The 13,852-nt window shown below is 34.0% G+C and overlaps 1 protein-coding gene across 1 annotated transcript in view; it reads right to left on the minus strand.

The window, feature by feature from the left end:
• Nucleotides 1–13,852, minus strand: part of CREBBP (CREB binding lysine acetyltransferase) — a 162,795-nt gene that overhangs the window by 19,628 nt on the left and 129,315 nt on the right. The window contains 4 exon segments of the mRNA XM_020995440.2: nucleotides 4,577–4,644; nucleotides 5,015–5,092; nucleotides 8,181–8,237; nucleotides 9,665–9,745. Of these exon segments, the coding sequence (XP_020851099.1) occupies nucleotides 4,577–4,644; nucleotides 5,015–5,092; nucleotides 8,181–8,237; nucleotides 9,665–9,745 (284 nt within the window).

Raw genomic sequence — 13,852 nt, forward strand, 5'->3', positions numbered from 1 at the left:
TGAGAACAGATTGGTAGTACAAAAAATTAGGCTGTATTTAAATAGACATTTTTAGTATACCAAATAGTCTCTTTCAATATTATCAAGTTACCCCAAAAGCATTATCAGTTCGAATCAGAGGTGAGTAATGCTATCCACAATACCAAGGCAAGTATGAAACCCAAAAAGAAATTAAGATTGTCTTTTCCTGATTCCTCCTTGGTTATCACTTTTCTGAAGAGTACATAAGAGTAACTCAATTGATACAACCAAAACCCAAGAATGTCTGCTGATACATAGCTATTTTTTCAGAATTAATCTGCCTGAAAGCAGCCAGGTGGTGTGGTAGAATGGATCACGACACCAATAGGTAAGTGGGACCCTGGGAAGATCATGTTACTTCGACTTTTGGGTATTTCCTTTTCATAACCTTTAGATAAAAGACAACTAGATTTGCATGTTCACCTAGGAGTACTGCTAGCAACAAATTAAAGCATATTGATTTTAAAGTGCTTCACATAAAAGAATCTCTCCTTATTAGCTCCCTTTCTGTTGCCTACAAACATACACAGTATTTCCACATCCTTAAAAAAACAAATCTTCATTTTGACCATGCCATTCCCTCAAACTGCTGTCCTTGCCAAATCTCAAGAAAGTAGTTTATGCTAATTACCTTGACTGCCTTACTTCCCACTCACTTCTCAATCGCATGAAACCCTTCCGGTCACTAGGCTGAAACTGCTTTCTTGGCGTTACCAACATCCTCCCATGTGCTAAGTCTAATTGAGGCATTTTCTCAGTCTTCGTTATTCTTGACCTCTCTCAGGCTTTTGACATTATGAACTATACCTCCTTCCTCAGCTTTCATGACACTGCTCTGTCCTATTTCTCCTTTTACCTCTCTGGCTCTTTTGCAAGTCATACTCTTTTGAAATGTGGGTTACGTTTGATCCTAGACCATATTTTTGCCATATTCTTCTCTATAAGTATTCTCACTGGCTTCCATACATTCAATAATGATCTCTAAGCAGATGACTCCCCAAAATTGTACATTTAGCCCTAATTTCTCTCTTTTCAGCTACTATACTTTTTCACCATCTGTCATGTGGCTCTCCCTAATATGCTGGGTGGATTTCAAATAGAAATCATAGACTCATTATTTCTAAAGCACTAGTATTTATCTTCTTATACCTATCTCTTCCTTAAAACTTTTATTTTTGTTGAGTGAATAACTATCTATCTAGTCACACCTTGGAGTTATCCATGATTTACTTCACTCCCCTGTATCAATATCCAATCAGTTATCAAGTCTAACTTCATAGCATTTTTTCGATCCATTCCCCCTTCTCCACTTACATGGCCACCAACCTAGTTTAGCCTCAAATGACCTCTTGTTTAAATTATGGTACCTGCCCTCTAATTGGTGTTTCTACTTTCAGAATCTTCTGCTTCTCTCCAATCTATCATTTACACAGCTGCCAAAATCATCTTATGCAGGTTTGCTACCAACTCCACTGTTTGGAACTGAAAACCCTGGAAGTCTAGCTCCTTCCTACCTTCTTTCACGACATTATTCACTTAACACTCTCTACTACAGCCAAACTAGCCTCTGCCACGATTCTAGAACGTAGCATTACATCTCTTACATCTATGAATTGGCACAGGCTCTTTTCTACACCTAACACACACAATCTTCTTCCCTTTAGACTCTTAGAATTTTTAGCTTCTGGAAAGATTCAGATCAACTGCAATTGTTCTTAATCCCTCTAGGTATGAATGCCATCTCCTAACATCAAATTATTTTGTATTTACAAATCTGTATGCTCTAATAAGTTCTCTGAGGACAGAAATCATTTGTTTACTGTTGCATCTTTAGTTCCTGGAAAAGTACTTTGGACATGGTAGGCATTTCATGATTGTTTAATTGAATTAAAAGTAGAACCTTTAAAGTTAGGGACTAAAGCAGTTAAAGAACCAAGAATAGTGGTCAACCAACATTTCAATGGAATTTAACAATGCTCCAAATAAGCCAAAGTAATAGTAAGGTTCAATATTCACCGAAAAAGAAAATCAAATGGCCCCTCTTTTCCCTCTCTCTCTTATCCTTTTTCCTCCCTTCTCTCTCTTTCTAATCCTATTCCTATTCAGGCCCCTTAAACATTAACTAGCCACAATAGTGAAACAAAATATTTTAAGAACTTATCATGGTTATTGAGCTACTTCATTTTCTTCATCTTTTAAAAAGGGAGTTAATTGAATGTTTTCTATTTTTTTCTGTATAAAAAGTAAATTACTTTACTTACTATATGTTACCTGTTAACCTAAACACTTTAGAGGCAGTGAGGGGCAAAGTAAAAACAAAACAAAACCTGGATTTGGAAGCAGGGGTTGGTTCAAAACTTAGGGTTGTCACTTTTGTGATCCTGAGGCAAGTTATTTCACATCTCTAGGTCTCAGTTATCTTACTTGCAAAATGAAATAGTGGACCATGTGGCTTCTAATTCTAAATCTATGATCCCAAGATCATGGTGATACAACAGATTTGTGAAAGAGAATTAAAAGGGTTTTTATATGTATCTAGCTGTAGTCTGTCTTCATCTCAAGTAGTATACAGAAAACCAGTATTAGCCTATTTTTAGTTATCTTCATTATCAGAAAGAAGTAGTTATAAATAACTCAATATAGTGAGTAATTAAAAACTCATTTATATAACATGTCCTGAAAGTCTTGGTACGGTTCAAAGCTTTACTAACTTGGCAAAATTACATCAAGGCTTTTGAGACACCTTGTATTTGGTTTTAGAAAACAATCTTATCCCATCTCTCCTGAGATTTACCTTTCTATTTCTTTTTTGCTCAAAGTGATATTAGAATTACTTGCATTCTTGAGTGTACACTGATGTAAATGTTAGTTCATAAGGCAAACTCAGTTTGAGATTAAAAACTTGGTGATAACTGAATATACACAGATTCAGTGCTATCAAGACCTAAAGAAAATACAAAGCTATTTTTCAGCTACACAAAGGATACTTGTTGCTATTTTGGTGCTGAGAATACTACCATTAAAATGGTGAGGCTAAAGGAATTACTGAAAAAAAGTATAACAAGCACCACGTCCATGAAGTGACAATAGGACTCCCAACAAGCTAAAGAAAAAGATCCTACAAATTGAAACTGAGTGGCTATAGTTACAATCAAATAAAACCAACTCTCCAATAATGGTTAAATAAAAACTATACAAAAAATTCAATGTGCTAACTCCAATTGTTAATTTGAAGGTGCTGGCCATTAAGAAATGCAAGCAATATGAACTGGGAAGAGAAAAGAAAAAGGTTAGGTAATCCAGATCCAGGCTTTATACTTTTTGCTTTATTATGAAAAAAAATTTAAGTTATTAAAAAAGAACCTTACTAACTACTTCAAATCCCCATATACACATGTCTAGACTTAGATTTGGAACAGACCTTAACAAACATTTGTCCAAGATCCTCCTTTTATAGATAAGGGAACTAATGGTTGGATAAATTCAGCGATCTAACTAAGGTCACACAGCTGATCTGTGGCTGAGTCAGGTCTAAAACCCAGGAACACAGGCCAGTTCTTTTTCTACTACATGAGGCTACCCCCTACCCCACATGTTCTACATTTGGTATTAATGAAATTTTTAGTATGATGGGGAAAAAGTCATAATACAGATAAGAAAATAAAAATTGATTGTAATTTTGCTCTTTCTTAAAGACATTTAAGAATTTAGTATATGAATAACTAATAATAGTAATTTTCTCTCTCTAAAAAAACAAGGTAAGTTTTTATCTAAGTGAACTTAAAATTTCCATTTTCTGGTGTCTTAACCATAGAATAAAAAACTCTTCACATTCACACAGTGCTTAAAGTATTGCTAAAAAGTTTCGTCACAATCCTTGAAGGTAGTTAATAGAATATATTATCTTTCTTTCTATTTTACAGATGGGGAAACAAAAGCCTCAAGAGGTTAGATGACTTGACCATGATCACATAGACATCAAGCAGATGAAACAGAATATGAACCAAGGATTCCTGACTCCAGATCTAGCACTATTATGCCCAGCAGAGCATTTTCCATCGCAGGCACTTGATAACATCTGCTGAATGAATGACTCATCCCAAACATCATAAACACACATGGTATTCTGTCTCATAACACAATGCTAATGACCAAGAAACATCAGGAATTGGTTATTTACTTTTTTGGCTACCTTCATAAGATCTTCTTACACAAGCCCTCCTGTGTCAAAAATTCAATCTCATTCAAAACTTACTAGAAGTCATGTTTGTTGTCATGTAAAGATATAGCAAACGATCAACCTAAGAAGGCAAGGTAAATAAAGTACAACCATGAAAAAGCACAGCAATAAACATGCTTAACTAAAAAGAGTGCTGTAACCTTTTGAGAGAGAACTAACTTTTGGTTATGCTCACCAAAAAAAAAAAAGCATAAAAAAAAGCATTCAAGAAGATGCATAAAAGAACACTGGGAAAACTAGACAGCAATAAAATGTGTCCAAACAATTTTAAATACATAAATCAAACAAGGACAAGAAAAATTTCCACAAACTTACTCTTAGCACTGAATTTGTTTTCTTTGCGAGTTCTACCAGTTTTCTTTAAGCAATTGTCACAGACAAAGCTGCAAATAAAATCAATAGGTATAATTAGCAGGACATTTATACAGTGCAACATGTATTCGTTCAAGCGTCACATTACAAAGTATTTCTTTGTCTACCCAGATCTATGTATATTTCCTGAGCACTGAAAATCATTAAAAAACTCTTCAAGTTAATTCTTGTGGTTACTACAAAAGTAACTTGCACTAAAATTTGGGGGGCTTTGCACCTTTAACAAATTCTACATGAGATAAACACTAAGAAAATATAATTTAGAATAACTTATACAGTTTTCATCATGGACAACATCAGAAACAGATTCTACTTTTAATTTGAAAAGGCTTTCATTAACTTTCCTATCAGAATACAAGTCTGAGAATGAGAATGACTTACCCTGAAGGCCAAATAATATCATAGTGCAGAACACAAATCTGATGCATCTTCCGGCCACATTCCTTACAATCAACAAAGCTAGAAGAAAGAGGAAACAAATATTCTTGCAAGCAACTGTGGCTATTTTAATGTCCTTACATTGATTTTATACTCATTCTCTTGTTTATTTATAAGAGTCTGTGATCATTTACACATACTTTTCATACATCTTACATAATCAATATTTATCAATGAGGTAACATGTGGTGGACTAGACCATTTGCAGTACTTCTTATTCTCCTAATAATTCATGGGTTTAAAAATGAATGGAAATTATTATGTTTAGTTTCTTTTTCTTCACCAAATCAACACACATGTGGAAAGAAAAAAAAAGTTCCCAAAAAAGAACATGAAAATGGGCATGATTTCCAGGATGATGTTTTTAGGATGTTTTCAAGACAAATAGTGTTTATATATAAGTAGCTTCCACAGATTTAAAATGATTAATAAAACACTGCAAGGGAATTGCACTCTAAGGTTATTTATAAGCAAATATACTAAATCCAAAGATTATAGATAAGGAGTCCAGAAAAAGGGAAAAAAAAAAAGCTAAAGAGTGAAAGGCATGACAAGTAATACTACAGCCATACCATAAAGAGAAAAAGAAAAGGTCTACTTGAGGTATTTAAACAGGTCAAAAGGGGCAGCTAGGTAGCACAGTGGATAGAGCTCTGGCCTTGGAGTCCAAAGGACCTGAGTTCAAATCTGGCCTCAGACACTTGACATTTACTAGCTGTGTGTCCTTGAGCAAGTCACTTAACCCCGAATGCCACACCAATAAAAGAAAAAAATCCTCTACACAGGTCAAAAAATTAAGGTCTACTCTAGGTATTTAAATAGTTAAAGAATTGTCAACTTCTTGGCTTATGATGGGGGGGGCGCGGTATAAAGGCAAAAGAAAGATGAAGAAGCAACTGAAGGAGTTGTTGTTATTGTTGTTCAGTTATTTTTCATCTGTGTCTGACTCTCTGAGACTCATTTGGGGTTTTCTTGGCAAAGATACCAAAATAGTTTCCCATTTCCTTCTCAGCTCATTTCACAGATGAAGAACTGAGGCAAACAGAGTAAAGTGACTTGCCCAGGTTCACACAACTAATAAGTGTCTGTGACCAGATTTGTACTTAGAAGATAAGTCTTCCTAATTCTAGGTAGAATACTTCTACCCACTGTGCCACCTAGCTGCCCCAGATGAAGAAGACAACCTTTTAAATTTGAACTTACTAAGATGAGTTATTTTCATGATTAACTCATATTTCTGAAGAAATTCATGGTTAGCAAGGATTTTCTATTCTCATAACTACCCTTTGAGATAGTGTGTGTGTGTGTATAAAATTTTCAATTCCATTTTGAAAATAAGAAATTGAGGGAGTGAACTTCAGAGAGATTAAAAGTGAATTACCCACAATTACAAACAGCAATAAGTGGAGGAGCTAAGATTCAAATCAGGTTTTCTTAACTCCAAATTTAGTATTAACTCTATTATGCAATGCTATTCTCAATTAAGGACTCTCAGTTGAGGGTTTAAAAGTAAAAACAAACTTTAGTGATACCAAAAATACATGTGGCATTTATTCTTCTAAGGAAGAAACTAACAATGACAAAAACCTTTCCTGTCTACTAAGTAACACTATCTCATCTAAGGAGGTGTCTATGCATATGCTTTGCATACATATGCACTTTCGCATACAGCAAATTTTCTTGCTATCAGGAGATATTATAACACTTTGGGGACTGTTGGAAAAAGCCAAGTTTCTTTATTAAAGAGATTTTATAATTTAACTTACCAGAAAATACTATCATTATTTATCAAAAGGCATTTATTAAGTATATAATTACACGTGGCATTATGTTATAGTGTCCACAATGTCAGCACAATCTATTTAGAGTTAAGAATTGATCCTTTCCAAAATTTGAAAATGTCCAATTATTAAAAGTTGCACTTCAATTCTGAAAATTCCTACTGTGTAAGATTAAACACAATAACACTTTACAGATTTAATCAACTTTTTAAAATTGCCTACATCAGAGTCACTTTTGCAGTCTTCTGTGAAAGGGCTGTATAATTTTTCAAATTAGTATGATATCTTAACAAAAATAGTTTCAATTTATAAGCAGACTGACTTGGGCTTTCAGGATATCTTCTCTATGTATATGTGAACACCTATATAATATGGAGAGGAGGTAGAGACATGGAAATTGGAATTTTCGAGAGAGAAAACGGAATAGCATGTAATATAAAACCATTGGCAGAGGGGCCATTGTGTAGCAATGTTCTCAAGTAAGCAACCAACTGCTAATAAATACATCATAAAGTTGTACTTTTAAAGCAACTTGACTAGCATAAGGTTGTAATTTTATTGAAAAAGAGCCTAGAACTAAGGATAATCATAACTGCAAAAAAGTCTTAGAGCTCTTTAGTTAAATTTCATTTGTGAGTAAAATGAGATCCAGGGAAATGAAGGAAAGGGATTGTCAAGGTCAAACAAGGCAAGGGCAGGACAAGAACTAGATATGAGGCATCTAACCTCCCAGGCCTCCTCTGCTGACTATATCCAACTGCCACTTCACACACAGAAAACAGGGCAAGAGGCTTTTGAGAAACTGTGCAATGCCAAAAGGACAAGTTAACTAACCTTTTTCTTATTCTCTTCAAAATTTTTGCTTTCCTAACCAGAGATCTTTTGTTAAGTGTTCCTTAAGTATCAATTACAATGTCCTGTCAAATAGTTATGTGACCTAGAACTACTTGAAGTAAAACATTACATTCAAACAGAAGCTATATCTTTAAGCTACACAAATTATTGCCTCCAACACAAAATGGTTTCTTAATGGTGAGGGGCTAGTATTAGTCCGTGCTATAATAGATGCTCTATTAGTACTGAAAAAATATATTCTTTGAGAAAAGTGAAACAGTGCTTATATTTAAGAAACAATTGTACTGTAGATTCATGTTAGCGTAAGAAAAAATATTAAAGAAATCTCAACCACAAAGATGATATATTTCACATTTTTTAAAATACATGACATATAGCATAAGGAGAGGGGAAGACTTCTCCAATATCATGAACAGTCCTCTCTCAATTTAAAAATAAAATACCCAATCACCAAAAAATGGCTATATACTCACGGCTCAGGATCTAGTGTATCATTTTTCTTCTTTTCAAACTGATCCTTTGAAATAGTCCTTTAAAAAAATCCACCAAAGAAAGACAAGTCATTATCATGAAATGTTACCTGCTGCCAAATTTCTATTAGTTGGGGAATAACAAACCAATTAAAGTTATAGCTAATATTTATACAGTGCATTACCCTATATAAATCACTTTCTTCACAATAATCCTTTAAGGCAAGTAGTGAAACTATTTTACAGAAGAGCAAAGTGAAGCTTTGTTGAATATATATATGTAGGGTAACAAGGACAGTAAAAGGCAAGGGCCAGATTTGAATCAGATCTCCTTCCTTCAAGACTAGGACTCTTTCAGGATCATTTCTTCCACTAACTTTTGGTCAGGTATTCCTAAACTATCTGTTACATGAGGTATCTATCACAATAACCAATACATGTTTGATTAAAACAATTCTTGTAATCATTTTGCCACTGTTTGTGTATACCTAGCTAAGATAAATTGGACTAAAAACAGTAGGTGTTATACCACTTTTAAACTCTCTTAATTCTCACCAGTAGGTAGACTTCTTATTATTTATTATTATTATTACTGATATGTTATCAAGGATTTTGGTGTGAGAACGCCTCCCACCAAAGAAGATCAAAACCTATCTACAATGGAGTAAATAAGTCTTGTAGAATGGCCTGAGAATCAAGAGCTATAAGTGACTTGCTCTTTGTCACAAAGCTAGTAATAAGCATGAGGAGCAGGATTTGAACGCAAATCTTTTTATCTGTAAGGCCAAGGAAAGAAAAAAGGGGGAGACTGGTTATTGATATTAAACTTTCTATTCTAAGAAAAAAATTTATGGTACCTTTAAAATGAAGGTTGAAATTTATCTGTTTATTATATACTTTCCTAATAGCGCAACGATTTAAGGAATGGCAATGGTGATGTGACAGGTACATTATTCGCAGACATTTTTAAAGCAGATCTCCCTATATCCCAATTACTTTTTTAAACCAAAGAGGAAGCTAATAAAGAAAACACCCTTGATTTTCTCCTACCCCTCAGTCTATGGTATTCCAAACCAGAAACGGTTATTATTTACATGGTCCTATGGGTTGCTATTTATTGAATAATAATTTCTTCTGAATAGTCTCTAAGGAACAGTAAGTAACACCATACAGAGAGAAGCTAAGGCAAGATATACCTCATAGTAGAAGCTGTGGTTAAGGAACTGGGAAGAGACGTTTACTCGAACATCTAATTTTTTGAGAAGAAAGGGGGCACACGTGCGCGCGCGCATGCACACACGCACACACACACACACACACACACACGGTAACACATTTTAATTAAAACATTAATGGGATCTCCTTTTATTTAACAAACAGCAACTAATCAAGTCAGAAGTAGAACAGAATACTTGTACTTGACAAGGCTCTCCACACATGAGATATCACATCATCCAAAACTATAGAAAAATCATGATAGTACTTACGTCTGGGGCTGAGAAGGGTCGTCACCCAGGGTAACATTCTCCCCCTGGATCTCTGTGAAACACTTCTCACAGAAATGATACCTGTCAGCAAGAAGGCCATACTTGGGTGAACTGGTCCATCATAACACACAGCCACCCAAGCAACGAAGCCACCAATCAGAGCAGGGCAGATCACCACGACGAAGGGGGGGCGTTGTTGGTTGATTGATGGGTCAGTGAGGACAATGAAAAGGAACAGAAGGGGCAGGTGGGGAAGGGCAGGATTAGAGAACAGGGAAGGGAACAAATAGCACAGACATAAAGGTAAGACGCAAACACCAAGACAACACATAGCAGAAAGCCAAGGCAAAGCATTGATTAGCATTCGGTCTCATTTCATACATTACAGGCCATCATCACTAACAAATGATAGATTGTCAATCAGATTCAAAGACTTGGAATGATTTGCAGAATGCTGTTAATACTAAAGCTGTGTGTATCCTAAATTTAGGAATCTGAAGTTTGTTATTATTTAGAAAAATTTAAATGACTCCAGGCTTTGAGATTCAACAAATTTGCTTTGAACAGAATATTCTGCTTAGAATATTCTGATGTAGGGACTAAAAAAGTAAAGATTAAAAATAGCTTTTTTTTTAAAACAAAAAAATGAAATTTATGCTTGAAAAGCAAGCATTCCATAGTTTTATTCTCAATCTTAAGCCAGAATTTTAATAATTTAAAATGTATGAAAATGTTTAATACCCAGAACTGGTTTTTGCTTTTATTAATTTCATCAATTTGGTATAAACAATTACTATAACTGTTTAGCTCATTGAATTACAATACAAATGAAACCAAATCCATATTCTAGACAAACATTTAACAGAAATGCAACTGAGAGGGTCAGAGACTTTCCAGCCATTTATAAAAAAGTATATATGTGAAAATATTAATATATTGTACAGGCAATACAATATATGTAAGAACATGAACAATCTCTCAGGGCTTAAAATTCCATTCTGAACTTTAAGAATTTTGGTCCCGTGACCAATCAGTAGCCAATCTGAGATACTCAGCAATCTATTGCTGTAACTTGGTGGCAATCCAAATTAAGCAAATTTAGAGTATAATTGTAAAGTTACAATCTGCATTTGAAAAAATTATCTATTACACAATATTTTTTTTTTCCTTAAGATGATCTGGAGCTTGGGCCCAAGTTGTCAACTAAGGACGATTAAAAAAAATAAATTACTAAATGTTTGGAAAGGACATGATTTAAAACATGAATGAAAAATAAAATAAACAAAAATGCAGGTCAGTGCTGCAATAAAGCAGGGTGGGTTCACAAGAATACTGTCAAAATAAATAGGCTTAATGAAGGTGAATTTTATGAGCAAAGAATGAGGATAAGGCAGCAACGGCAGCACAATCAAATGCAGTTTTAGTGTTCAAATGCTACATCTAAAAGATGCTAAGAACGATTAGTATTAATGACAGTGTAACAAGACTCAGAGTGCCACACTGAACCAACAATTGCAAGATGAAAAAAATGGCAGCTTAGAGGTCCCCATTCACTCACTCACATACACATAGCTACAAACTATTGTGATCAAACTGCTTTCTTATGCTTATTTTTGTGGATATGTCATTTGTAGATTCTGATTCTATTCTCAATGAAAGTAGAAGACACTTTTTATTCATTGTCAAGCTAATCAAATGAAGCCAATAAATAAAATGTATAATTTTAAAAACATGCAAAGTGAGTCATACTTTTCACACTTGTTTGATGAGGAAGGAGAAAGATATAGGCGCTGCAGACAACATTAGCATTAGTGAAGATTACAAATAAAATCTTTCTTCCAAAGGCATCTCCTACTTATACTAACTCAGATTATAAATTCTGCCAAGAACATGAACTCTGGCCAGGAAAAAAAGAGATTAACTTTACTTAAAAAAAAAAAGCTATCTTCATTTTTATCATTCATCTATAGCAATACCCTGCCTAGTCACTCTTTTGTGAACATGTTTACATATCAAGGAAATAAAACCATACTGAAAAAAGACTTCGATTCCTTTAACACAACTTTCATGGAGAGAATGGCATTACCACTACTAGGTAAGAATTTAACAGTACTGAAACTACAAACTGACTCACCAACAGCCAGTACACTATGGTAATCCAGAGCTTTGTGTCATCAAATGTACCCCCTTCACAAAATAGTAACTGGAATTGGACATTCTAATCCATTTTTTGATCAAGCATACAGCCACTGAGGGCTAATGAAAACTGAGAACTTAACAGTCACCAAAACTATGCTGCTTAAAACAAAATTGTCATTGTAATTACATGTAAGTCTGAGTGATTTTAAGATGCAGTTAATTAAAAGACATGTTTTATGTTTGCACTGAGAGCACACTAAAAGAACTTAATTCAGCTAAATAACAACTGAGGGATATAATTATCAGCAACTTCATTTACCAAGTGGTCAGGCTGATGCACAGTTAAAAAAAATATATAATATAGTGGCCGGTGGAATGCCAGATACTGAATTGTTGGCAGGTCTTCTTGGTTCTCTACTTTTGAACCTACCCAGGAAAAATTAAGATGGCAAAAAACTGAAGAAATGACAGAGTGACAGAAACTGAAACCTAGAAGGACTAAGAAAGGTGCCTGCTGATTTCAGGCACAAAAAAGACATCTCAGAAATTTTATAATCTCATCTTTTAAAGTCCTACAAGTAAGCTGCCCAGCATGCACACAAAGGCTCAGAGTGAATTTATAAATGAAGAGCCTGGATGATATAATACATTATTTTGTGAAAAGCCTAATGAATATATACAGGAAAAATACAACTTGACATAATCTACTGTAATATATGTGTATGTATGTATATAAAAGTACAGAATATATATGTTGGTATCTGAACAATGCAATTACTTGGTGGCAACCTTGGTATAAGGAAAATTTAACTGAATACAAGTTTTCAAATGCAGATTGTTCTATGTACTTGTATCTTATTTGTATTTTCTACCTTAAAGTTGAATAAAGGTACTGATGTAGTTAGGAATCACAAAACTGCTAAGTGGAATTTATGTATCACCATTATGTATCATCTACACATAAGGCACCACTAACCTGAATTACTTTTAGACCTTTTAAAAAATGTTTATGAAAAAAATGAAAGTGCATATTCACACGTGTTAATGTTAATGTATTAGAGTATCACTTGATTATATAAATCAAGATCCTCTCTTTGAATTCTTAGTACACAAAAGCTTAGGATTCAGAGAACTCAGAATTATTTCTTAGGAATAATATCACAAAGTATCTACAAATAAGCAAAGCTGAGAATAAAAATGTAAATGTAGTCAAATTTTCGTTGTCTAACAAGGACATTATTTACCGAAATAACAACATATTAGACTTCCTAAAGGACATGCTGATGACTAAAATGCCAACCTAATTCAAAGAAATAAATTCTATATTCCAAAAAAGCATAGTCTCAAAAATGGCATTTCCATAAACTAGCACATCCCAAAATTCTGGTGAAAAGCCTATTCTAAAGAATAGAATATGATAAAAGTATATTAAATGCAGGTCAAAAAAAAAAAGAAAAAGAAAGAAAGAAAGAAGAAGAAAAGAAAACACTACACAATCAAAAAACATAACTGGGCATTTCATGGGATCATGAATTTGAAGATGAAGGAGACTTTAGAAAAAATGTGGTCTTCAGAAAGAAGGAAAGTGAAGCTTGGAGAGAAGTGAAGTACTAGCCAATGGTCATAAAATAAGGAGTAAGGAGCAGAAAAAGGATCCAAATCAATAATTCTCTGAAGTCAAATCAAATGTTGTTGCCATTAAACTAATGCTAGAGAAATTCTTAATACTCCTGTAGCAGTAATCTTAATCAATCAATTAATAAATATTTACAAGTGCCAATGTGCCAGGTGCTGTCAACAAATCACTTATTAATAGAAATATTCTATTCCTTCCCTATTGATTCTATAAAAGGGGAGGGCTTACTGAATTGAAATAAAACCAGTCTATGAAAACTGAACAAGTGGTCCAAAATAAGTGATGCAGGAATATTCAAAGTGACATGAGAACAATTTCAACTTGCTTAACAAAGATTAGCTTAAAAAAAAATTTAAGCCATTGTGAAAATGGCTTCAGCAGATATCTTTACGTATTAGGGTCAACCGAACCAG

This window comes from Phascolarctos cinereus, unplaced genomic scaffold (genome assembly GCF_003287225.1).
Source record: "Phascolarctos cinereus isolate Bilbo 61053 unplaced genomic scaffold, phaCin_HiC Scaffold_4;HRSCAF=312, whole genome shotgun sequence".
Taxonomy (NCBI): domain Eukaryota; kingdom Metazoa; phylum Chordata; class Mammalia; order Diprotodontia; family Phascolarctidae; genus Phascolarctos; species Phascolarctos cinereus.